This window comes from Chrysochloris asiatica, unplaced genomic scaffold, assembly GCF_000296735.1.
Source record: "Chrysochloris asiatica unplaced genomic scaffold, ChrAsi1.0 scaffold00008, whole genome shotgun sequence".
Lineage (NCBI taxonomy): Eukaryota > Metazoa > Chordata > Mammalia > Afrosoricida > Chrysochloridae > Chrysochloris > Chrysochloris asiatica.
The window spans coordinates 21930864-21958709 of record NW_006408526.1 but is presented as its reverse complement, the minus strand read 5'-3'; the positions used below and the strand labels follow the sequence as shown (position 1 = coordinate 21958709).

The following is a 27846-nucleotide window of genomic DNA, read 5'->3' as shown; positions in this document are numbered from 1 at the left end:
AAACAACTGCCTCTTGGTCCAGGTACAGATTCCTCATGAGCACAATTAAGTGTTCTGGAATACTCATACTTCGCAATTTGTCCATAGCTCGTCATGAGCCACACAATCGAAAGCCTTTGCGTAGCCAATAAAGCATAGGTATTCAGTTAACAACCCAATAATTATTTCAAATGAGCTACATCAGAAAAAACTGAAGATGAAAAAAGCTACCATCCTCACATATAATTTGTGTTGTTCACCAACAAGAACCTACGTTAAATTTCCATGTCAATATACAGCCTTCATACTCTATCCGGCAAGGTCAGTGGCTACTGAAAGTACCACCAGGGCCGAGCTATATAAAGAGGAATTTGGTAATGTGTCAACTACATATGAAAAAAGACACTGCACAGTTTAAAAATAAATCTTACACAGCCTTACATTTCAATTTTTTTTTTTTTTTAATGGGTGAGTTGTGTACAGGGGGTTTAAATGTTTTATAAAAAAAGGAAAAAGACCACATTTGTACTAACTTATTATCATCATCTTCGTGTTCGCCATCTCCTCCTCCTCTTCATCTCCTTCCTCTACCTTCTCTTTCTTGCTTTGCTTTGACAACTCCCCTTTTGGCTGCATCAAGCATTTCTTTAGCTCAATATACAGCGATATCCTTTTCTTATTTTACCTTTGGGTTAGCGGCTGCCTTCTCATAAGGCAGCTTGCCATTATCAGCAGTATTATTCCACATCTCTCCCAGTTTTTTTCAAAACATCACCAATAAATAGGTCAGGATGCTCACCTTTAATTTTTGGAAGATACTCAGAACAAAACAAGAAAAAGACCGAAGGAGGCTTTGGGGGTGCATTATTGTTGTTGTTAAGTGCTGTTGAGTCAGTTGCAACTCATAGTGAGCCTGAATATAGTTTCCAAGGAGCAGCTGGTGGGTTTGAACGGCTGCCCTTAGGGTTAGCAGTCCAGTGCTTGTCCTACAGCAGCACACCAGGAGTGGTGGATGCACTTATTTTCTGTTTCCCTCTTAGGAGAGACACAGGTTTTCACTTCTCTTTCATCACAGGCCTTGTCTGCCTGTGCTATGTCTTCAAATTTCCTCTCTCTTTCTAAGACTTCTCTGAACACTTCTTAGAAAATTCTGAGAAGTCAAATGAAGCATCTAGGTGCTTCTTCTTGTGCTTCTCCCAGCAAGTTTGCAAACACACACAAATGCATATGATGACCTTTTGCCTCTTGGCTTCTTAGGCTCTCCTTTGCTCATGTTCATTTTTTTGCCTGGTCCACTGCTGTCTCTATGGAGCTCAAGGTACTGCAACGACAGTGAGAACCAGGAACAAATCTTCTTCATTCTACCTAAGTAACCAGAGCCTGGAATTCCTGTGTGGTGCAAACTGTTGCCATGCTTATCTGCTAACTGAAATGCTGGCACTCAGAGATACCGCAGAAGAAAGTCGTAGAAATCTGTTAGCAAAATATCAACTTGTGAAAGCCTTATAGAGGGCTCTGACAAGCACGGGGTTGTCATGAGTTGGAATCAACTCTATAGCAATTGGTTTGGGGCAGCAGTGGTTCAGTGGTCCAATTCTCACCTGCCACGTAGGAGAACAGGGTTCAATTCCTGAACGGTGCGCCTCAAACACACCCACCACCTGTCTGTCATTGGAGGCTTGTGTGTTGCTATGATGTCAAACAGGTTTCAGCAGATGAACAGAGTCTAGGGAAAAAAGCCTACTTCCAAAAATTCAGCTAATGAAAACTCTATGGGTGATGACAGCCTGAGCCCACTGTACATGAGGGCTGCTGATATTGGCAGGCTGCCTTTATGAGTTAGGGGCTGCCTCCATAGAAGCTAGCAACAACCCTCGGCTGTACACTGAAAACAAGTCATCTCGGATGCACGACTGACGCTCACTGCCATTGAGTCAATCCCGACTCAGTGTAAGCCTGCATAGAGTTTCCGAGCTGTAAGTCTTTATGGGAGCAGAAAAGCCTCATCTTTCACCCACAGAGTGGTTGGTGGATTTCAACTGTCAGCCACAAGGTTGGCCGTCCAATGCTTATCCTACAGCACCACCTTCTTCATGCACATTAATCTCATGCAACCTTGGTCTTTCAATAAAAGAGGATTCTAAGAGCATAAATTATAATAGTCACCATGTTTCTGAACATCTACTCTGTATCCAAAACTATGTTAAATCCTTAAAACACATTTTCTCTAATGCTTATCTGCCAGAGATATTGTGTTGTATCTATTTTGCTGGTTGAAAAACACAGACTCTAATAGCTGAAATTACTTGTTCAAGGTCACCCAGATAATAGACTATGAATATGGGATTCAGATCTAACTCCCCAGTCAGTGTTCTTTCTTCTTCTGTACACTACGGGGGAGACTTGCAGCTTCCTTGTTCAAGATATTCCTCTTCTCTTCTCTTTTTCATTCTTCCTCTCTGCCACCAGATTACTGTGGACACAAACTGTGCACTCATTGCAAGCCTCTAAGTATAGTTTTCAAGGAGCCCTGGTGCTGCAATAGTTAAGTGCTCAGTTGCTAACGGAAAGATCGATGGTTTGAACCCAGCAACTGCTCTGCCAGAGAGATGCTGCCATTAAAATGACAGCCTAGCCCCACTTCTATAAGAAGACAAAGAGTAACATATATACAGAGATCATGTTCATTGATGGTTACCAGGGGTGGAGGTGGGGTAGATCATAGCTATTTGTTCTTTTTGGTGATGAGAAAATGGCACCAAATGTGGGTGCACTGAGCATAGTTTGACCAAAGTAAATGATACCACTTGAAGTGCTCAAGAGAAAAGGATGCTATGCTAAAGAATATGAAATACATAATTTGGCAAAAATACCAATAACCAAAAAATGAATGTATAATCATATATTTATGCATATAGGCATGTATGTATATGGGTTGTTGTTGCTGTTGTTGTTAGGTGCCGTGGAGTCAGTTCTGACTCATAGCGACCCTGCATAGGGTTTCCGAGGCTGTAAATCTTTACGGGAACAGAAGCCTTATCTTTCTCCCGTGGAATGGCTGGTAGTTTCGAACTGCCAAATATAGGTAGGTACAGGTACATGTATTTGTATATGTGCGTGCAAACAGAAGTACCTATATGTACATATATGTAATATATATGTGCATACAAACATATTTACATAATTACAGAAACTTTGCAGACATAACCAAACATAAGACAGGTTTTCAGGGTTTGAAAGCTTAGGGTCTTAGTCTCATGGTACAACTCAGTCAGTTGGTGTCATTCACAATGTTCTGCATCCTTGTGAGGTGAATAGTGTCTGGGGTCTTAAAAAGCTTGGGAATACCCACTAAGATACAACTATTGGTCCCTGCTCATGAGGAGCAAAAGAGAAACAAGGAACCAAAATCTGAGAGAAGAAACCAGTCTACAGGGCTCATTAGCCTACACAAGCTACAGCCTTCTCTACTCTGAGACCAGATGAACTAGATAGTGTCCCTCTACCAAGGGCCAAAGTACATGGACCCTGATAGAACAGGAGAAAAACCATGGAACACAAATTCTTAAAAGGTCCAGACTTACTGGAACAGTTGAGACTAAAAGACTTTTTGAAAGGATTCCTTGAGACTACAGACAGCCCTGAGATACTATTTACTTCCTGAAGTAAAAGTATCCTCTAGGGTCACCTTTTAGTGAAATGTTAATTTGACACACAAAATAAAGGATGAGTACAGTGCTCCATTGGAGTCCTGGTGTGGTACTCTAGGATAGGAATTGATGCATTTGAATTAAGGGACATCGAATATATATATTATGCACTGCCAGAAGAACAAACAACTTTGTCTTGGAATAAGTACAACCAGAATGCTCCTTAGAAGTGAGGATGACCAGACTTTGTCTCATGTATTTTGGACAGACTATCAGGAGGGAGCAGTCCCTGGAAAAGGGCATCATGCCTGGTAAAGTTAATGAAGAAGAGGAAGACCTTCAGTGAGATGGATTACAGTGGGTTCAAACTAACAACGGCTGTGAGACTAGCACAGAACCAGGCAATGTTTCCTTCTGTTGTACACAGGGTCACTAGGAGTTGGTACAGACTTGACAGCACCTAACAACAACAAATGAGCCCAAAAGGCCAACAGTTACTCTACCACAAAGATGCAACTAGACTGCTATCAACAGAATAACCATGACACAAGTAAAGAGAATGCTGACATGTTCTGAACAATGCAATATCACTGAACAATCTATACAGAAATTGTCAAAGAAGAACCTAATTTGCTGTGTAAACTTTCCCCAAAACACAATAAAATATACATTTTTTTTTTAGAAGTTGTTATGAGGTGCCATTGAGTGAGTTACAATTCACAGCGACCCTGTATAGACAGCCTAGGAAATCCAATTTTGTCATATAGGATGACTATGTGTCAGAATCAACTAGGAGGCATACAATAACAACAAGCACATTTTTCAATTTGTTAACTTTTAACTTTTCATTTTGAAATAATTTCAAACTTACAAAAATGTGACAGAAATGGCACAAAGAATTCTCCTATAGCCATTACCCAAAACCAAACCCAGCCTACTGTCATCGAGTCAACTCTGACTCACAGGAACTACACAGAATTCCTGAGACTGTAAATCTTTTCCTGGGAGTGACTGGTAGGTTTGAATAGTCATTACCAAGTTTCCCCAACTATTTACATTTATGTAACCACAGTACAATTATCAAACAGGAATTGAACACAGACAATACTGTTAACTAATCTAGGTTGCTGTAGTTGTTGTTCGGTCCCACTGAGTAGGTTCAGACTCATAGCAACTCTATGCACAACAGAACAAAACACTGCCTGGTCCTGTGTTACCCTCACAATTGTTGTTATGTTTGAGTCCATTGTTGCTGCCACTGTATCAATCCATCTTGTTGGGGGAGGGGGTCTTCCTCTTTTTTCACTGACCCTCCATGTTACCAAGCATGATGTCCTTCTCCAGGGACAGGTTCCTCCTGACATGTACAAAATACAAGCATTCTGACTGTTTTTCTTCCAAGACAGATTTGGGAATAATCTACTGACCTTATTATCATCGGTTGTCTCACTAATGTCCTTTATTCTGGCCAAGAAAACAATCCAATGTTTTACATTGCATTTAGTTACCCTGTCTCTTCAGTCTCATCCAGTCTGGGGCTGTTCCTAAGTCTTTCTTTGTCTTGTCTTTCATGACCTTGAAGTATACTGGTTGTTAATTGTGTACTGTATTCCTCAAGCTCCATTTGTCTGAGTTTCCTCATTAAGCTCAGGTTCTGAATTTTGGGCAAGAATAACACAAATGGCACATTGTACCCTTCTCAATGCATCATATCTAAAGGCACAAGATGCCCAGATGTCTCACTATTGGTGAAGTTAGCTTTAATCACTTATTTAAGGTATGTCTACCAGGTTTCTCTACTGCAAAATTGCTGTTTTTCCCTTTGTATTGAGTGACCATCTTGTGAGGAGATGCTGAGACTATGAAAAGATCCTTTCTCTCATCATCATTTTTCCTGTCCACTTTTATTTTGTTGTTGTTGTTAAGTGCCATTGAGTGGGTTCTGACTTACAGTGACCCTGTTGTAGGGTGTCCTAAGAAGCAGCTGGTGAATATGAACCACTGACCTTGTAGTGCAAACTGACCCAGGCCCAACCCTACTAAGCTTCTGAGATCAGACAAGATCAGGTGCATTCAGGATGGTATGACACCCATGAATTTTTCTTTCCTTCAACAGTTGCTGTGGTGTCTCCCAAATGATGATTTTCTAATTCCATCTATATGTATGAACTGGAATTTTTACTGTGAAAAGGAGTTAGAATATATTTATTTATATCATCATGGGATTATGAATATTTTAACTTATTCTGTGATCCCATTACTACCATTATTTATTTTGTTGCTCAGACTGTTCCAGATTTAGCCATTAGGACACTACTATCATGCTATTTCCTGTATTCTTTCTACATGTTCCCATCTATTTTAAACATGTTCTTACTTTTTGACATCATAAAATATTCCAGATTTATCTTGTACTTATCACTACCCCAGCTCTGTAATCAGCCATTTCTGTCAAGAACTCTGGTTCCTTTTAATGAAAATAGTTTGTAGAAACCAAAATTTGGCCTGAAGTATGCTCACTGTTACACAGTTAACATTTGAGGCCCTCTTAGCAGAAAGAGTAAGACATATTTATATATTTATTCACATACAGACATCTATATCCACTTATCTCAACACATATAAATAGTGATACTTAGAAGTAGCTAACCTACAGAGATATCAAAGGTCCCTGAACACCTCAAATGGTTTGTGTTCAACTATTAACCTAATGATTGGCAGTTGAAACTCATCCAGTAGTATCATGGAAGAAAGACAGGCAATCTGCTTCCATAAAGATTACAGTAAAGGAAACCCTATGGAGCAGTTCTGCTCTGTAATGTGTGGGGTGAGCACGAGTCAGAACTGACTCAACAGCAATGGGTTATTTTATTTTATTTTTTAAAGAACTATAAGGAGTCCACAGTAGAAGTGAGTTACACTGGGCTGCTAACCAAAAGGCTGGTGGTTTGAGCCCACCAGCTGCTCCATAGAGAAAGCTGTGGCCATCTGCTTCCATAAAGATTTACAGCCTTAGAAACCCTCCGGGCGGCAGTTCTACTCTGCCCTACATAGCCCTTACAGGATTGCTATGAGTCATAATCAGATTGACAGCAGGGGCTTTCATTTGTTTTTTGATTTTCAAGATAAGATTCAAGAAGTGAAATTGTTAGGTCAAAGGCAAGTGAGTATATAACTTTGTCAGATAATGCCAATTCCCTGCCTAAAATGTTGTACCTACATTGCATTCCCACCAGCAATGTGCAGGAGACCCTGTTTCCGATGGCCTTCCCAACAAAGTATGTTGTTCCACTTTTTCATTGTCACCAATGTGACATGTGACAAAAGGTATTTTAGTGGTTGTTGTTTTCATCTGAAATTTTTCCAAAATGGTTTAAGTTATCAGTTTTAAATCTACATAAATTACATGTCTATTCATGTCTTTCCTCCCTTTCCTATCAAGCTATTAACCCTTTGTCCCTCCCTCAATTGTTTATATTTTATTTTGTTGTTGTTGTTGAGAATATGCACAGCAGAACATAAACCAACTCAACAATTTCTGTATGTGCTATTCAGTGACAATGATTACATTTTTCAACTTGTACAGCCATTCTCACCCTCCTTTAATATAAATGTACTGCACCCTGTTTCTTGTCTTTCAAATTGTTGTTGACAATTTGATCACGTAAAGACAGATCTCAAAAGAGCAGAATGCATCAAGCCACACATTCTTTGGTTTAACATCAAACTAGTTTAGCTTGATAAAAAAAGCAAAATCATGTTTGGCAAAGTAGAGGGACAGCAGAGCAGCTGCAACAATGGGCTCAATTTTGATGGTGGTGCAGTGTTTCCATTCTGTTGTGCAATGGGTCGCAATGAGATGGAACCAACTCCATGGCACCTAACAACAAACAACATTGTTTAGTTTTAAGAAGACTTCAGGAGATGCTTTTGTTTGCGATTTAAAGATTATCAAAAGACAATCGTGTCAGGAGTTCATCAGTCCACATGCCTCCAGAAAGTCTGGAGTCCATGTGAATCTGAAATTCCATTCTGCATTTTCCCTTTTGATCAGGATTCTTCTATAGAATCTTTGATCAAAATGTTCAGCAATGGTAGCCAGGAACCATCCAGTTCTTCTGGTCTCATTGCAAAAGAGGCAATTAACCACACATTCCATATGCTCCTCTCCTGCTTGTGTTACTTCAAGTGAATAGAGACCAATTATTGTGCCTTGGATGACTGCTAGCAAGTTTTTAAGACATCAGGCGCTATGAAACAAACTAAGAGTTAGAACAGAAGCACTAAACACATGCTAAGATGAATTAACTGGGATAACCCATGAAATCATGATTCTAAACCTCCAAACCAAGGAATCAAATCTTTCTTTCCCATTGTTGCCAATCTACCATATAAATGTGGCAAATTCAACTTTTTATAAATATTCAGTTTATTGACAGCAGTCTACAATTAATCCAGTGCAATTTTCTCATCAATGCCATGTATTGAGTTGTGTCCCTCAAAATGTGTGTCAGCTTGGCCTGGCCATGATTCTCACTGGTTTGGCACTTATATAATGACATAATGTAGCAGCTACATAATGATAATGTAATCGTTCCCCATGATGTGATCTGTGATCAACCCTGATCTGATGTAAGGGGATTAGGGTAAGATTGCTACTGTTGTTGTTAAGTGCCATCGAGTTGGTTCTGACTCATAGCAACTCTATATAGGGTTTCTGAGGAGCACCAGGTGGGTTTGAACTGCAGACCTTGTAGTTTGCAGTCCAATGCTAATCCTATAGCACCACACCAAAAGTCCTAGGGTAGGAAACAACACCCTTAATCAGGATCATCTGGTGTAAAGGGAGATTCCTTGTGTGACCAGTATCACCTTTTATCTGACAAGTGATAAAAGGAGAGAAGAGAGTTAAGAGACAGAGAACTACCACCAAGAAAGAAGAGATGGGAGTGTAGTGTACCCTTTGGACCCAGCTCCAGGCGAAGATTGATGCCAAGACACATGGAGCTCTCCAAGGAATGCTGGGTCTACAAATGCTGAAAGGAGACAGAACCTTCCTCCTAAACTGTGAGCCAACAGAGAGAGAAAGTCTTCTCTCAGAGCTGGTAGTGAACTTGGACTTCTAGCTTACTAAATTGTGAGAGAATAAATCTGTTTCTTAAAGCCACGTACTTGTGATATTTGTTATAGCAGCACTAAAGATTTAAGACAATCACCGTAAACTGAAAGTCAGTACTCCATAAACAATACACCCCTCCCTCCATCTCTGCTAACAACTAACAAACTATGGTCTCTATACATTTGCCTATTCTTGTCTTTTTACATATGTGAGGTTATACAATATTTGTCCTTTTGTAATTGACTTGTTTCACACAGCATTTCTTCAAGCTCCACCCACATTGTAGCAGGTGTCAAGGCTTCATTTACCTTACTGGCTGAGTAGTATTCCATTGTATGTATGTACCTCATTTTGTTTATCTATTGTTGGGTATCTACACTGTTTCTGTCTTTTGGATATGGTGAACAGTGCTGCAGTGAACACTGGTGTCTACGTCTCTGTCTGAGTCTTTGCTTTCAAGTTGTCTGGGCATATACCTAGGAGTACAATTGCTGGGTCATACTGTAGTTCTATTTATAGTTTTTTTGAAGAACCATCACACTGTTTTCCACAAGGGTTGTACCATTTTGCATTTATACTAGCAATGAATAAGGATGCTCATTTCATGGTCAGCAGTTTGAAACTACCAGCTGTTCTGTGAGAGAAAGATAAGGCTTCCTGCTCCTAAAGATGTATAGCCTCGGAAACCCTGTGCAGGGTCACTATGAGTCGGAACCAACTCCACAGCACATAACAACAACAACAAAACTTAGGAGAAATTTTTGAAGTAGTGCCCAATTTAATAAATTACTAGTTTCAGGACTAAGGTATACATGTTTTATCATGTTAAGAAAGTATCCATTCAATCTAATTTTTCTTAGTGTTTTTATGAGGAATTTTCAGCATAATCCTATCACTATTTTATGAGACTTACTAATATGCTTGGGAGACCTGGTGGTACAATGGTTAAGCAATCAGATGCTAACCGACAGGCTGGCAGTTTGAACCCACCAACCTGGCTCATGGGAAAAAGATGTGGCAGTAAGCTTACATAAAGATCACAGCTTAGCTTTCATGGGACATCACAGTTAGCTACCCAAATAGCATGGCTAGTGCCTCTATTCTACCTCCTACTTCAATGCATGGTGCCCAGTGTCTCTAAACTTTGCAAGCAGCCATCCAACTCACAACAATTGGTCTCCATTTGCCTGGAATAACACAAGAAGGAGAGTCAGGAATAGGAGAATATGGGCTAACTGCCTCCAGGGACAACTACTTCCTTTGGCAGGAGACCAGAAGAACTGGATGGTGTCAGGCTACCATTACTGACCATTTTAATAGAAGATTTCACAGAAAAATCCTGACCAAATTGGGTAAAATGCAGAACAGAATTTCAAAATCTCATGGATTCCAGACATCATGGAGCCAGGAAAGTTGGAAAAACCCCTGAAACCATAGATAGCAATAAGATAATCTTTAAGCCTTAAACCAAAAGTACCCCCTGCAGTCCTCTTAAAACCAAACAACAGTTTAGATTAACTAGTCAAAAACATCTACCTTATGCATTATTATGCTCTTGTAAAAACTATCTATACTAGATCATACTGACAACAGGCACTTGAAAGATTAGATAGGACACTTAGAGGTCAGTAAAGTTATGTTAATGGAGGAGGAATGACTCAGAGAAATAGTGAAATAGTTACATAATTCTGAAGAATGTGATCAATATCACTAAATGGTACATGTAGAAACTACTCAACTGGTGAATGTTTTGCTGTATATCTTCTTAACAACAACAAAATTAATAAAATTATATTAAAAAATAAAAAAGTACAGCCTAACAAACCCTATGGGGCAATTCTACTGTGTCCTATAGGGCTGCTAAGAGTCGGAATCTACTCAGGGGCAATGGGATTTGATTTTATGCTGAAGTAATGTTATATTTGCTTAATGAAAAAATTGAGAAGTTTCCCATAATTTTCAATGCTCTGAAACTATTTATGGAGCATTGGGATGTTTGATATTTGAAACTTTGGTAGAATTCTCTTGTGAAATAATCTGGTGTTTGTCATTGTTGTTTCTGAGGAGTGGTTCCTTCATAAATTTCTTTATTTCACTTCTACCAAAATTGGTTCATTTAAATTCTAGATCCCTAATGGGATCAATGTTGCTAGTCTGCATTTACTGCAAAAAATACCCATTTCATCATGGTTTTCAAAAATATTTCGATTAAAAAATAAATGTGGATAAATACCTTCAAAGTCTCTTGTAATCATTTTTTTAAAAAAAGCTTTCGGTTTCAATTGCTATGAACTAATTCTGTGTCGTTTCTTATTTTGTGGATTTGTGCTTTCTCCTGTTTTCTTCTTTATAAATTTAGCTGATGGTTTGTCTGTTTTGGAGATTTCTTAAAAAGTCTTAAAAACATAAAATGGTTTAAAGGATTATTGCTAGTCTGGTCTTAAAACCATGATACCTAGACCCAAACACAGTACTCTCGGTGTAAAACCACAAAGTTAACTTCCTCATTCAAAATATTTCTTATTCTTTTTTTTGTTTTGATCACCACTTCACCTTGTTGACTCCAAAGGAGCTGTCAATGAAAGCTCCTAAGTAATTTTTAACACATTCTGCTGTTAAACCACATCTCTCCACATCTTTGTACTTGTAAAATTGTTTTTCTTTTCATATTTACCTTTAACAAAATTCAGCTTGTTAGATTCAGTCTCTTGAGATCTTTCTAGACCCTGTCACTCAACACATTTATTCAAATCAACCAACATATCTTGAGTCCCTACTACTTGCCAAAGCACTGTGATCTAAAAAAAATCACAATACAAAGTGATGACTATTACAATGGAGAAATGTTAAAAACGCATTGCAGAGAAGGAGCAAAAGGATGGAGGTCGGGGTCAGGCAAGGGCAAAGACAGGAGGAGATATCTGACTGGTTCTTTAAGGATATTTGCCAGTTGGAGAAGAGCAGGGCACCCTGGGTAGAGGGGATAGGAGGAGGAAGAGCCATGAACGCATACGGTATCTTGGAGGAAAGCTATTCATGGCAGGTGGTGATGATGGAGAAGGAGGTAACTACAAGACTTACCAGCAGTTAACTTAAGGTATAAAGACCTTCAACAGGAGAGCATGGAGAGTTTGAAAACAGGACAGTAAAACTGAAGACCTGCATCTTAGGAAGGTCACTCTGGATAGCACAGAATATGGCAGGGGATCCAGATTTGGAGAAATCAATGAAAAGATCAGGCAAACAATTCAAGAGAGAGAAAATGAGAGCCTAAAATGAAGCAATAGCAGTGGGACAAATTCCAAAACAGATCCGAGATGGCTGACAGGATGTAGGCAGTGACAAAAAGGGAGGTTCCAAAAAGGATGTTGGGTGACTGGCTGCATGTTAACGCCCCAAATGAAATGGAGAATATACCAAGGACAAGCATTGAGGGAAAAGCACACAGTTCAGTTTTGAATTAGAATCTAAGCTAATGTGGAGCATCAGGGAAGAGATATTCCACTGCCAGTTGGCAAAATACAGATCTAGAGCACAAGAGATAAAGGTGAGGTGGGAGAGAACGTGTTTGAGAATATTTACATGAAAGTAACAGGTATAGCCATAGATGAAAATGAGATACAACTACAACTTATCGCATCTACTAAGCACTCATGAGGGAGTTTCAAAAGTTTCATGGAAAAATTCCATTAACTTTTAATTCCATTGTCCTACAGCCTTTTTGAAAGCCCTTTGTACTGCATGCCAACTACTGTGCTAAGACCTTACTACATCTTTGCCTATCACTACTTCACAGTGATCCTGTGAAGAACCATTATTCCCATTTCACAGAAGTATTCACCAAGGTTCAGTGAGAAACATGCCCTCGGTCACAGGGATAATAAATGGCAAGACAAGTATTTGTACTCAGTGCAAATCCTGGGTTCGAGAACATCCCCCAAAGCAAGGTGAACTACAAGAAGTTAGCAGGAATGAGAGCGGGGAGAAAGGGCACTGAGGGGAAAGAGAGGAACCAAAATGTACATAGTGACAACTGTTATCAGCCACTGCATGTTGTTGTTAAGTACTGTAGATTCGGTTCCGACTCATAGTGACCCTGCACAGCGTTTCCAAGGCTGTAAATCTTTATGGGAGCAGAACGCTTCATCTTTCTCCCGTGGAACCGCTGGTAGTTTCGAACTGCTGACCATGATGAGGTTGGGAGCCCAACTTGTAACCGCTACACTACCAGAGCTCCTTAGCCACTGCATGTGGTATACTTTATATTCATTCTCTCCTTTTTCCTCATTCCCACCCAGTCATTAAAATAGTGTTTGTTGAAGATCATAATGTTAATATATAGTGAAACTATGAAATGTGCTTATTACAATTTACTCAAAGAATATATGAGTGGGCTTCAAAAAGTTCAAGGATACATGAAATTGAAAGATAATGGAAGTTTTCCACAAACTTTTTTTTTTTTTCCTTTTTGGGGGAGTGGAGGAGTGGGTAGGAGTAAAGAGTGAGAATTAGGGTTGGGACTAAGGCTAGGTCTAGATGAGGCCTAAGGCTTCATTTATTGTTAGGGTTATGGTTAGAATTAGGGTTTAGTGTTAGGGGCAAGGATTGGGCTAGGGATAGGAGTAACCTATTTTTTAGGGTTACAGTTAGACTTATTTTAATTTTATTTTTCTCTTGAAATCTCTATTTGATTTCCTTTTCATTTGGAAGTGCTGTGGTTGGATTGATTATTCCTTCTTTTTACTTTATAGAATTTTTGTTGTTGCAGCTGTATATCTGGTTCTCTCTTTTCAGTCTTATAGGTCTGTTTGACTTTGCGTACTTCTATATCTGGGTTGAGTTTAAGGATATTGTCCTGTATGTTAGTTTCAGGTGGTTGTCTGCTATTGTTGGGTCTCTATACACAGAACTCCCTTCAGTATTTTTTGTTAGGTTGGTATGGTTTTTAGAAATTCTTTTCATTTCTGCTTGCCTGAAAATGACCTAATTTCACCGTCATATTCGATAATTTGATAGACAAGAGTCCTGATGTGGTGCTGTAGGATCAGTGCTCAACTGCAACGTCGGTTTGAACCACAAGATCGGCAGTTAAGATTCACCATCCACTCCTTGGAAACTCTATACTGTGAGGGTTGCTATGAGTTGGAACCGACTAGAAGGCACTTAACAACAACAAAAACAATTTGACAGACAGTTTTGCTGGGTATATGATTGTTAGTTGGCAATTTGTTTCTTTCAATGTTTTATATATGTAGTTCCATTTGTCTCTTCCCCTGCTTGGTTTCTGCTGAGAAGTCAGAACTTAGTCTTATTCTCCTTTGTATTGAACTTTTTACTTTTCCTGAACTGCTCTCAGGATTCTTTCATCTTTTGTTTTGAAAAGCTTTATTATTCACATTGTCCTTCTTTTGAGATCTATCCTGTCTGGAGGTCGTTCAACTTCTTAGATGGCTAGCTTCTCATCTTTCATGATGCTAGGGAAGTTTTCTTCAAACAGCTCTTGGACAATAATCTCTAAGGATTCTTTTCTCTCTTCCTGTTCTGGAATTCCTATCACATGTAAGTTATTCCTCTTGATAGCATTATACATAAATCTTAGTCTTTCTTTGGATTCTTTTTTTCTGATTGTTCCTCTAGCAGATGAATATTGAGGGTTTTTCCTTAAAGCTCAGTAATTTGACTTTCCTTTGATTCAATCCTATTTCTTTGCCCTTTGGTGTATTATCTATTTCTGAAGTCTTAGTGTTAATCATCTAGTTTTTTAATTGCTGGTTTAATATAGTTCCCATTTTCTTGATTATTTTGTCAGTTTCCTAAAATTTTCCATAGTTTTGCCTATGTTTTCCTTGATTTCATCAGTAGTTTTCTTGATCTTTCCCTCAATCTATTGGAGTTGCTGAATTAGCTTTCTTTTAAAATCTTCATTAGGTAGTTCAGATAAGATTTCTGGTATTATATTTTCTGACTGTATTTTAGTCACTTGGTTGAGGCACTCTGTCTTGTTTCTTAGTGTAAATTAAAATGTCTGTTTTCTCCAAGACATGTGGTAATGTATGAATATTTAGTTGATGATTGTATATTGGTGTATTCTCAGGCACTCAACACATGCTTCCTGGTGGATGTGGTAGAGACCAGAAGTGTGAACACAGTTAGTTCTCTGTTCACTGGTTGTATAGCATAGTTCAGGGTGGGTTCACATGCCTCCAGAAGCGGGGGTGCTATGCCAGGCTCCTGACCCCAGGCAGAGCAGATGCTGCACAGGAAGGGGTGCCACTGGCCACTGGGTTGACGAGGGCAGGACTGGCGACATGCCTGACTACCAGGAGGGTGCAGGAACAAGGGAAAACTACACCCACTTGCTGCTAACCTCCACCTTTGTCCTGTGCCTACAGACCACTATATCTATCAACAGCTGCTCACACAAGTTCAAGATGTCCATGCTGTTCCACACTAGTCCACATTCTACCCAATTTTCTTTTCTCTTGCGGATCCTGTTCAGCCTCCTCTTTGAGTCAATCTACCTGTCCGTCCTGTCCTCTGATGCTCAGGGTTCCAGGACCACCACCTGTATCTATTTCACTCAGTCTCCCATGTCTCTGTAGCAGAGGGTCAATTCAGTGTGCCAGCTTACTCCGACATCTTGCCCCAGGTCCCACCAACTTTTAAAGCTCCTTTGTATTATTTCTACTGTTCACAGAAAGTATTTAATGAGAGAAAAGAAGACACCAAAAGGGCAAATGAAGTGATATGAGCAACAAAAGAATATTTTAGAACATGCAATCAGAGAGACAGAAGAAGCAGCAGCAGATGGTACAATGTGGGAGTCAAGGACAGAGAATGCATTTTAAGTAAGGTGGTCAATAAGGTTCAGTGCTGTAGCACAATCAGGCTGAGGTGTGGAAAGGGCTATTTGGTTTAATGACTAACAATCTGTGACATTTTTGAAAACAGATACTATACGGGGGTAGAGTTAAAAGTCTGATAGCAGTGACCTGAGAGTATCCCGTGAAGTAGGAAAATAGAAGCAGAATGGGGACTAGCTAGAGAGGGAGGCTGGGATAAGAAACTAGGGTGTTATGCTTTTTTTTAATTATTATTATTATAAGAAGACATGTGCAGGCTAAGATAAAGGTGTTTGTGGTAAAGGAGATAAAGATACACAAAGAGGGGGCTAAGTAATATAGTAAGTCTTCAAAGGAGACCAGGAAGAGGTGGACTTTTTCTCTGATATTGGCTAAATTTGGAGGTGGGGAAGAGCCAAGTTGAGGGAGAGTTCAAACCTAATTGCCCCTCTCTTCAGTATAAAGTGGAGGTGAAGTTATATGCTGAAATGAAAGGGACAGGTGAATGAAAGAAGCTTCTAAGCAAAGGATGGAGATTTGGGACAGACCCTATGAAAGTCTGAAAGAAGAGAGACTACTGAAGATTTCCTGGTAGCACCAAAGATTCCATTAGGGCTTGAATTATAATTTTGTAAATTAATCCATCAGCAAGGTTAAATGATTACTTCTGGAAGTGCTTAGCAAGCCTGGGCCATGAACAGAGGAAACCAACAACAGATTCAGGACTGGCCACAGTCAGAGGAGAGGCATCGATTACTAGGGCAAACCAAGTGAGGATATAAGTGGAAGGATATTTGAGGGGACTGACCATGGAGTCTGAGATAGGGAGACGACATGTTAACTAAAGAGAGCCAATCAACTGAGAGAACAGAGAAGAGTAAGAGGAGAACTTGATGAGACTGAATGTGTTGTTGTTAACTGCCGTTGAGTTGGTTATGACTCATAGTGACCCTGTATAAGGTTTTTGTGTTTTTTTTTTTTTTTGGATAAGAAGACATGTGCAGGCTAAGATAAAGGTGTTTGTGGTAAAGAGATAAAAAGATACACGAAGAGGGGGCTAAATAATATAGTAAGGCTTCAAAGGAGCGGTTGGTGAGCTTGAACCACCAACCTTGTGGTTTAAACCGTGAAAATTTTGAGCAGTTTCAGAGTTCAACATTTTAGGGGTAGGACAATTTTATGGGATTCATTCTAGGATGTAGCCCCAGTATGTGGCCTTACTGGAGTGGTACCGAGGTTGGCAACTGTTAAAGTAGTAGTCAAGGAACTGGGAAGCCTAGACTGTCTGTCATCACTTTGAATCCTAAAGTCCTCCAGCATAGTTTTAGACATTACGGTGCTAAGGACTTTTGCTATGATGCTCAGATTCATGTAATTTAAAAACAGCAATAAAACATAACAAAAGTGGATAAACAGTCCTATAATTTAATCCTTGACAAAGATATTTTAGTTGAAGAAAAGCCTTTGGCATGTCACTACTACAAGGGGGCTTCAAAACCTTCATGGAAAAATTCTATTATCTTTTCATCCCATTTTCCTGCTGACTTTTTGAAGCCCCTTTGTGTATCTGCATGTTGCCATGGATCTGTTCACTGGCATCTAACCAAGTGAACACCAGTTGAGGGGGGTCTCTTCTTACACACAGGTTAAGGGTTATACAGCTTTCAAACTTCTGCCCCTCCCCTTAAATCTAATCTGGCGAACCAACTACTAAACCAAGTCTGAACTTGTCTGTCCTCTTTGACCTGAAGATATCTGTAACTCTCACTTAAGGATCAGGCAAGACCCTGCCCTTGCTACAAATACCTGCTGCTGGCTCTGAAAAAAACTGATTTAAAGGCTAAAGTCGACACTTATGAGGACCAGTCAGACCACTCCTTCCTCACAAAGATGTTTATCTTAAAAGCAGCCTGCGGTGCAAGCTGAGGCCCTGAGCAACTCTGCTGTTTGGTTTTAAGAATTTACTGGAATCCTTACTACAGCAGCAGATGAAATACAATATGCTTTTACAACAGGCTGTTACTATGGGGGGAGGGAAGGGGACACATTAGTAGTTTTCTTTCTTTTGGCCTCAAAATCTTTCAAATTATGAATTGTGTGAAAGCTAGATACAAGTTTAAAATGGGGGAAGGAAGTATTTGCTAAAAGTTAGGGTCAGGGATGCAGAACCCAGCTCGCCCTCTTTTTCTTCACCTCTCAATTCCACCCCACACCCATATGAAGTCATTTCTTAAGTTTTTGTTCTTGTAGCAGCATGGAGGACAAGGTGCACCATGTTTTCTTCTAGCACTGGCACGCTATAATTTCTACCATTCAGTAAAGACGAGATATAATGTGTTTCAAATTTTGAATTATCTTGAACATGTCGCCTAGCTCTTGGTCTGCTTCTTTTAAAACTTTGCTTTTTGGTCCGTCTCTCACAACAGCACAGTAGGAAAGGCACACTAGGACCATGCTGAGATTCAGAGCAGACCCTCAGGGATAGCATAGATCCCATCCTCATAAACAGTGGGGGACCTGTGAGCAGGTTGGCATTATGTCACCCCTTCCACTGGTTAAACGCAGCCAATCCCTGGAATTTTTTTAACTGGCATTTAGGAACAGAATCAGTTTCTCTCTAGCAGCCCAAGTTGTAAGATATAAAGCTCAGATGATGCCATAGGCTGTGTTAATCACCTAAGAGAGAAAAATCTGTAATGAGAAGGAATCAAGCTACCCAGAGACAAAAAGAGATAAGAGGCAGAGGTTCTAGTTCCTGGTTCTCATTGTTCCTGAGACTCTGCCTCCCTAACTCCTTCCATGTTTTGGATTTTCAGCAGTTCCTAGGATTCCACGAGTTAATAGATTCTGCTTCTAGCTTTGCTTGCACGAGAAAGATGTGGCAGTGTGTACAAACTTGGAGCCTTGGAAACCCTATGTGGCAGTTCGATTCTGTCCTATAGGGTTGCTATGAGTCAGAATGAACTTTTGTTTTTAACTTTTTGTTTTAATCTCTGCTGCTAGTTGCTAGTTCAAGTTATTTTTGTTGCTTTCAACCAAACTTTTTTTTTTTAAAGTAAGATAGTATCAGTGGCAGAGCAGAATAATCTACTCTGAGAAAGCTAGAGGGATGCCTATGTAAAGGAACAGTCTGGAACAGCTGAGCAGTCTAGAATTGTGAGTCAGCCCTTAGGAGAAGGACAAGTAGACACAGTAACAAGAACAGCCAAAGCTGTCATAGCAGGGTTTGATGGAGACTAGAGCGCTCTATCAAGTTGTGAGAGTAGTCGAGGGACAAAGAAGTGGCTGGTGTGCAGTAGCCTTGTTGTTTGTTGTTAAGTGCCATCGAGTTGGTTCCAGCTCATAGGGACCCTGTATAGGGTTCCCAAGGAGCAGCCGGTGAGTTTGAACCACTGACCTTGTGGTTCAAACCAACCTTACTTTATTCCTCAGTGCCACACCAGAACTCTCCTTAATCATCATCAGCTTCCTCCATGAAACTCCAAATGACCCTATGGTTTGAACTAAAACTCTTCCAGTGCATGATGGGAAGTTTGGCAACAATTATGGGTGATGATTGAGTGACATGGTTAATGTAACTGGTATCATTACACTGTACACCTGAAAGGAACCCTAGTGGTGCAGTGGGTAAATGCTTGGCCACTAACCAAAAGGTCAGCAGTTTGATCTCACCAGCCACATCCTAGGAGAAAGATGTGGCCATTGCTTCTATAAAGATTTTCAGCCTCAGACACCCTATTGGGCAGTTCTACATAGGGTCAGTATGAGTCAGAATTGACCTGTCTATGTGTATACGACTGAAAGAATGTTGAATTGGTAAATGTTGTATTACACATGCTTTTATAACAATAAATGAATAAAAAACAAATCCCTTCCAGTATATACAATTCTGTCCACATTCTTCAACTGTACATGAAATCTTGTCTTTGAAAGTTGTCTTGAAGCCAAATGTAACTTTCTGCTTTTCTTAGGACATGCCATTTCTTCCAAACAAGTTAGTAAACCCAGCCTCTGATCTCTATCTCCTCCATGCCTTAAGGTCACACAGAATTCCTATGGGGAACTTGTTTGGTTAAAGTTGCAAAATCACGGATTGGATGTCACCAGACAAGTCTGTGGGACCTACTGTTCCTAGTGTAGAAACATCTAAGAAGCCTGCCCTGTGACTCCCTGTTGGAAAACAAGGCAAAGGAGAAAAGCAGCAGGTTTTTGTGGTGCACTGTAGAGGCAGTTCAGGAGGGCAACGAATGGCTGAGGGAGGAAAAAACAGCTTTACAGTGAAACCAGATACCTGTTTAGCACTCAGAGACACTCCTGCAGCAGGAGATGGGGGGGTTGTTGCTGAGGGACTGAGAGGAAAGCAGGAGGTTTGGAAAGCCTTGAGTTATTATTGGCTAAAATTCTGCCAGTAAAATAACACAATATTGTATTTCTTTTCTATTAACTCTTTCAGTCCTGTACTGAACCAGGGAAGGCTACTTGTTCATTGAACGTGGTAGCTAATTAGATAAAAATGAAGTTCACAAGTAACAATAGCATTAAATTGCTCCTGCCTCAAATGAATGGAGCTCCTTATATAAGTATTCAACCCACTGGTCAAAGGATATCTCTGAAAGTGAAGCGCTAAAGATTTTCTGGAAGATATTAACATTCTACTCTGATTATTATTTTTTTTTAATTTCCATTAAGAGTTCCCCCAAACACATGCATGTGAACGAATGAATGACTATGACTTAAGTAGAAACAGACCACTGAGTCTACCTTCAATGCCTTTGGGACTGGTTCCCTTTTCTCTTTATCACACTGGCCACTGACAGTTATGTCCACGACCACTTAAATGGGGCCTGGTTTAGGGGATAAGAAACAAGGAAATGCATTCAGTGAAGTGTCAGTTTGAGTGCTTGGTCCTTAAGGCCTAGACAACAAGGCCAGTCATGGCACCAAAAGCATTTCCAGTGCTCCCCAGATTCTGTGAACTGTCTGTGGGAGTGACACCTGGCAAACAGCGCCCTACCACTGTCCCACGTGCCTGGCCAACCATTAGCAACATAGAGCTGCCTGAGAGCTTACTACCAGAGCACATCTGTTTTCCTGGCATCGGCTCCTATGGGAACAAAGCCAATATGCCTGGGTGGGGAGAGGAGAAATCAAGTTGGGATAGAAAAAAAACAAAACAAAGTGTGGTGCTTTGTTACATTAAAGACATAACAGGTCTTTAATTTCTACAGCAAAGCACAGAGGACTCTATTGTGGAAATGCCTGAGAGTTTCTAGTTGGCCTGATGCTGCAAATCCGGCCACATGGAAGGCCCTTATGAGAGATGTTTGCTGCAGCTGCCACACCTGCCAATCCTCTTCCTCACTCCTTCTATGTTCCCTTTCTGAGGATGTGACCAGACAAGGGCTCTTCCTTACATTTCTCAGGGATTGCCAAACTGATGAATCTTCATGTGGAATTTAAATGACACATAATGGTCGGGGAAGTCTGCCAGGTCATATGTTAAAAAGCTCAACTGAAACAACAGATCTCCTGTCAGCCAACATTTGAATAAATCATTCCTACAACTTTCAGTGCCTTCGGCTACTCACACCTCAGACAAGAGTTCACTCTTACCTACAAGTAAGATTTCCATGTCACCCCAGTTCTCCCAAGTTTGAGGCTGAGCATTTACTTTATCTTAATTGGCCTGTGAGTGCCATGAGGGCAGATTTTTGTTATCTGACTTCTATTTTCAGAGGCTGGCATGGTGCCCAATAAACACAGTAATTCAGTGGGTGTCTGGTGAATGAGTGCTTGCAGGCATGTTTACCAGACTAGCAAGGGAAGAAAATCTATTGGCTTCAGTGAACAAGTGGGTTGGTAAATATTTGATGCTTTTCATGATATGATTATCACAGAATGTATCTCTACGATCTCCCACAAATAATACCTTGTATGACAATTATCACATTAAACATCCTATTATGGTTTTTTGTGAATACATCCTGCCTTTCCCTATAAATTCTTTGGAAGCAGGGACAAGGTATTTTTCAGTTATTTTATCCATCTCCTTACCCAATTAATGACTATAAAACTGAATGAACGGTAAATAAAAAAATTAAAAAAAAAAAACTGAATGAACGAATGGATGCTTATTGACCAAACCATATTACAATCTCAACTCTATCGATACCTTCCAGCACAAGCACCGAAGTCTTCCTTTTTCCTTCTTAAAGAAAGTTCAGCCCCCCAGAAAACTGCTGGCAGAAATTTATGTTGGCACATTAACCAAAGATAACACTCCTTTGACAATACCAATACTAAATGACAGAGAAAACAAATAAATAAGAACTTGGAGGCAGAGGAAGAGTAGGGGAAACTGTGAACAGCATAAAGCCTGGATAGGCCCAGGACCCAGGGGATAGGATACGGTGGTCAGGAGCAGCCAGGGTAGATTACAGAATGTGGCTGTAGACAAAATGTGTGGATCACTCACAATGCAAATTAACCATGTTAATAAAAGGACCGCACTGAAACACTGGCATGGAGCAATTTTGTAAATAGTTTGCCAGGGGTGTTGAAGCCAGGACTCTATTCTGGAAATGGGGTAGAAAAATAAAATCTTTCATGCAATGTTATGCATAATGGCATACAGATTGAGAACAGAGGCCAACAGTGGGTAGAGAAAAAACTTGACTCAGAGGGCAGGTTTCTCTCTATTGCACGGTTCTCTAACCATTAACCAATTAAGGACATCACCCCATTTCCTATGGCAGTTTTCTCTGATGGAAAATGAGGTCTCAGCCCTAACCATACAGAGTTATAAAGCATCTGCGTGGTAAAGAACAGCTTGAGACATGCTTGGGTCATCCGTAGGAGATGACTGGACACGTGTGGTGTTCTTTAGAATACCACAGAAAGAGTTTCTCAGAGGAATTGAAGAATATTTTGACACCAGCTTTTAAGTCCTAATTTACATGCTTATTGCATGACTCTAAGAAGAGACTGAATTTGACTGGATCTATTTAGCAACCCTAGAGGCTGGAATAGGTCAAAGTTCCATCCACCCTAAAATAATCCATTATGTAGTAACACTAAATGTAGTACTATGAGTGCAAATAAGCATTTAATTTATTGTGCATTGGAAAGAATTATTTAAACTATAAAGGGCTATTCAAATTTAATATATTAGTTTGATATATAATTATTACTGCTGTTTAGGTTCTGTCACATTCTGAGAGCAACCAAAGAATTTATTAGTGAAGTTCAGATCTACTAATAGAAGAGAACAAATGTATCTTAGTCTGTGAAGGAAGGAGGTGGAAGAAAGTTTACAGGATGGGTAGAAAATCAAATGTGAGAGAGAGGAAATGAGTATTATTGCATTATTCTGTTGTTGTAAAGTGCTGTCGAGTCAGTTCAACTCATAGCAACCCTGTATGTGGTTTCCAAGGAGCGGCTGGTGGGTTTGAACCACCAACCTTGTGGTTCACAGTCCATGCTGACCTTACAGCACACCCCAGTACTCCTTGCATCATTCTAGAGATTAATAATTCATAAAGTTGTGTATCTGTTGTTCTTTATGACGAGTCCATTACCACCACAAAAAGACAAACTTTCCCACTCGCCTTTTTCCCATATGTTTTACAAGAAATGGAAGTCAGGGAATATTTTTGGAAACACCAAGGCATGAAAAAGACAGGTAATCCTCTTACCTAGCTTTTTATTTAAAAGAGTCATGGTGAAAATGAGCAGGGAGCAAAGACTAGATAGAACTGCCTCTGGTTTTGTCCTCCTCATCAGATAGTCAGACCTGATATCTGGATGGGTTTTTTTTAAAGAAAAAGAGGCAGGGGGAGCCACAATAAGACCAAAGGAGCTTCTGCCACAATTGGTAAATGAGTCAGACCTTGAGAATAAAGACTAGGGAGGCCCCAAGCCAAAGAGTGAGAAAAGAAAGACCAAGAATACTAGAAGCACTCAGAGGTGGCTTCCTGGCTCTTCTGTGTTTCCGACTGCGGCTCTTTGTTAACAATCCCCTTACATGTGTTCCAATGGGAATGATGCAAAGGATGAGGAGTCCTGCAGTACATACGGGATTCACGCCCTGCTATGCCCTTCAATGAAGGTCGTGACACACACCCCCAGCCAAAGGAAAATTCTGACTCAGTTGCTTAGGCTGGGACAGAAATTCTGCAGACTAAGGCTAGGGCCCAGGGGCCAGGAGTGGGGGAGGTTTTGAGGCAGGGTAGGTTGCAGAGCATCTTAATTAGAAACAGGAATTATAGAAACCGACTGTTGTGCAGCTACAGAAAATAAAATCTTACACACAAATTCATGAAAATGGTCATCTCTGGGGAAAAGGCTGGAATTGGAGGGGTGGCCAAAGGCACAGTCATTCTTACTATAATGTATATATTTAAGAAGATAATGTATTCATATATTATGTGTGTGATCAAAAACTCTTTAAAAAAAACTTAAATTTAAGAAAGCGAAGTAGAAGGAAGAAGAAGAGGTGGAAAGAAAAGGAGAGAGAGGGAAAGACAGAATTGCCTAATAGGTCTCCTTGTAGGGGGTCTCCCTGGATGCTGGGATGAGGCAAACAGGGTGGGGCTCAGAAGCAATGGAAGACATGTGGAGCAAATGGCAAGGGGGAAGGGAAATGTCCCAAACCAAAATTCCCTGACTCACAAAAGAAGGAAGCAGGGTACATAACTGAATTTTGAGGGAAGAAAGTGCTCTTTATGGAAGAAAAATAACCTCCAGCCAGGCCTTATTCCATACTGCCTGTCAAATTGTGCTCCTCACCGTCACATAGAACGGAGCAAATGAGCATATGCTGGCGGCCCAGAAACTCAAGTCTTCTTTCTCGCCACAGCTTTTCTCTTGCCAACCGTGTCCTTGGTTGTGGAAAAATCTACAGCCCTGAATTTGATATTGTTGGCTAAGTGCTGTCGAGTCAGTTCCGACTCATAGTGACCCTGACTAGGATTTCCAGGGAGTGGCTGGTGGGTGTGAACCACCAATCTTGAGGTTAGCAGTCGAGTGCCCTTAATTTGGAGAGGTACAAATGTAGAGATGTGTTTCATACCGACCATTCACTGTCCCCTGCCCTTTCTCAAACTTTCTACCAATGCAAGACCACACCACTCCTCCCTCCCTTGGCGCACTGGGTTTCCAACCTGGTTTGTTCCTGAAAAAGCACCAGTACTTTTGCCGTACTTTCAGGGGCTTCCCGGAGGATTTCCTTTGGGAAGAATCCCCATGAAGTATGCAAACCACTTCTTTAGGGAGGAGAGGACTTCTGAGTTTGTGGTTCTGCCCTCTGGGTACAGATGAACTACCACTGGAGGTAGGCAGCCTTTCTAATTTCTTCTGGTTCACCCATATGCATTATATCCACCACCATAGCAACCCCCGGGCTCTGCAGGTGATTCATTCTGGGGTTCCCATCAGGATGGGGGAAACCCCATCCAGAGATTAGGAGAGAGGTGCTGGGGGAAGAGAGATGGGGATTAGGTGGGATATGGCAATTACCTCATTGAAGCCCTCCTGCAGGATGTCCAGTAAGTTCCCCCGGGTCAGGCAGGCTAGCATTGTTCTGCCTGGGGCTCCCCGGGCAGGGTTTCCAGGCCAGGCAGTCGTCGCCAACGCCTCCTCCTCTTCCTCCTCCCTCTTCACACAAAGACTCTTGGGTTCAGCTCATTGGGATCCCTCCGGAGTCCCGCATGCCGCTTACTAGAAACCCAGACTGGAGCCAAAGTAGCGGCTTCCACTGGGCATGCTCGCACTGCAGCCTCCGCTAGAGGGGCCCGGGCGATGTCGTGGTTCCTATAGAAACAGCTGGGCGCGCACAGAATGGAGGGGCGTCTGCAGGCGCGAGTGCTTAAAGGAGAGCTCTGCGGGCGGGCAGGCTGGCGGGCTGGAGTGCCGGCGTGTGTGCGCGCGCACACCTACACACCCAGGCGGGTGGGCGGGCGTGTAGGAGTGCGCTGCTTCAGACACAACCCCAAGCTGTGTGCTCGCATGTGCCTGTGCGTTGTGTGCATACATACTCAAGTGCGCGCGCACACACACATACACAGACATACGACGCCAGGCGTGCATGCCAATGTGTACGTGCGCTTGCAATCACACACACCAGTTGTGCCCGCATGAACTGCACTACACTCACACACTCATGTTCTGCTGACTGAAGGCCACCAGCACCCCACCGCAAGGTAGGTAGGAAGGGGACTGAATCATAGGATTCCCCCACACACAAGGCTAATTGAAAACAGTAACCTTTTCCTACATGGGGCCTAGGCAGTGAGGTCAGGCTAAAACAGAGTAGGCAGAATGACTAGAAAAAAAATAGAGGATAGAAAGAAATAAATTTCATTATTGCTATTATTTAACACATTTAATAGAACAGTACTAAATTTTGCTGGATTGCAACAGGAACCTCAAGGGTAAACCAAGGACAACTAAGGTTTTACCAAAAGAATGTGTGTATGTCTTCCTGATAACTACTAAAATGCAAAATGCATTTTCAAATACATGGGTTTTAATTAAAATAAATACCTCAAAGAGGTCCTAGAGGTTTTGAAAGAGTTAAGTAAAAACAATGAAATAGAATTAGCCCTCTTTGTTCCCAGTTATTCAAGTCACAGACTTGGGTTTTTTTTTTTTTTAAAGAATACTAATCATTTGCGCTCTCAATACAAAATCTTTTACCTACAGGAAAGCTAGAATCTGAAAGCTGGAAGAACACTCATATTACATTACACTTCATTCATCATGCAGATGAAGGGGAAGGGTTTAGAGTGTTAAGGCTCAGAAAAAGTCAGGGCCTTGACCAAGGACACAACTGATCAGTAACAGGGTCTGTTGAAGGAGCTACGACTCTACATTCATGATTTTTCCAGAAGACCAAGGTTCCATCCCCAAACCTCCATCATTAGTGCTTTAGCAAGAAAAATCAATCATGGCTGTTATTCAAGTAGTGATCTCCTCCTCGGTCACTAGAGAACAAGAAAAATATATCTGAAGCAGTTAGACTAGCAACATCTCATCTGAATGTCTAAAGCTGCTAAATACAAAGGTGCTTCTGGGAAAAAGACATCTCTCCTAACCACACAAGCAGGAACTAGAAGGCCAATGTAAGTATTAAGCTGCTGCTGCTGCTGATGGTGGTTAAATACTATAGGTTCAGTTCTGGCTAAGGCTGGGAAAGAACTATGACACCACATCAAATTTGCCTGAGCAGCCCACAAGTCAGGAAACTACTCTCCTTCTTAATCTAGCTGGGGCATTTAGTTGCCAAGAATACCCTTTGACCATACCCCAGTCATAGTGTAACACACTAAGGGGAGTTACTAACCCCTGTCAATGCAACAAGGCCCTTTTTAAAGAGAAGTATGAAACTTCCAAATAAAATTGCATTCAATACATGTAAGTGCACAGTGAAGGAAAATCAAAACACACAATTGAAGAGTCCTTGGGTTGAGGAAACTGTTTGACAGCCCACCATACTATGGATAAAGCATAAAATATTGAGAGATCAGAGGAGATCCTGCTAATAGTTATCTACGCCAAGAGGTCACTGCTCCTAAAACAAGTCATTTAACTAAATAGGACCAGTGAGATAAATGTTTCTTGGAAAAGACCCATCAAATCATTGACTTTTAAAGCTCTCCCCGCAAATTCCCCAATTCACAGATGAAGGAATGAAGTCTATGAGAAGTGCTCATGGTCACTCTGCAAGTCAATATGGGAGCTAAGATCTGAATCAAAGGCCTTTGAGTTCCAACCCTATGTTCTTTGCATGGTACCTCAAGGAATGCTGGAGAACTTAGAATTGTGGTGAGTTGATTAAAAAATATATATATATATTTTTTTTTATAGGACTTAAAGTTTAAGATTGGACTATTCCTTGGAAGTCTGTAATTATATCAACCAAATTCTAGAGCAGTGCTATCAAATAGAACTTTTATGATGGTGAAAATGTTCTATCAGGGGCCATTAGCCACATGTGGTACTGAGTACTTGAAATGTAACTAAAACAATGGTGGAGCTAAAATTTTAATGGTATTTAATTTTAATTCATTTAAAGTTGTTGTTGTTTTTAAGTGTCGCCAAGATACTTCTGACTCATAGCAACCCTTTGTAAAACAAAATGAAACGCTACCCGGTCCAGCGCCATCCTCATAATTGTTCCTGTGTTGGAGCACATTGTTGTAGCTACTGTGTCAAGCCATCTTGTTGGTGAATCTCCAATTTAAATTTCGATAGTACT

At 40.7% G+C, this 27846-nt stretch overlaps 1 protein-coding gene across 1 annotated transcript in view; it reads right to left on the bottom strand.

The window, feature by feature from the left end:
* The window catches only part of DIXDC1 (DIX domain containing 1), an 80255-nt gene extending 54966 nt beyond the window's left edge, over nt 1-25289 (bottom strand). Inside the window, exon 1 of the mRNA XM_006833819.1 lies at nt 25107-25289. Within this exon, the coding sequence (XP_006833882.1) occupies nt 25107-25166 (60 nt within the window). The 5' untranslated portion in view covers nt 25167-25289. The remainder of the gene's footprint in view (nt 1-25106) is intronic.
* Between the last annotated feature and the right edge of the window lie 2557 nt (nt 25290-27846).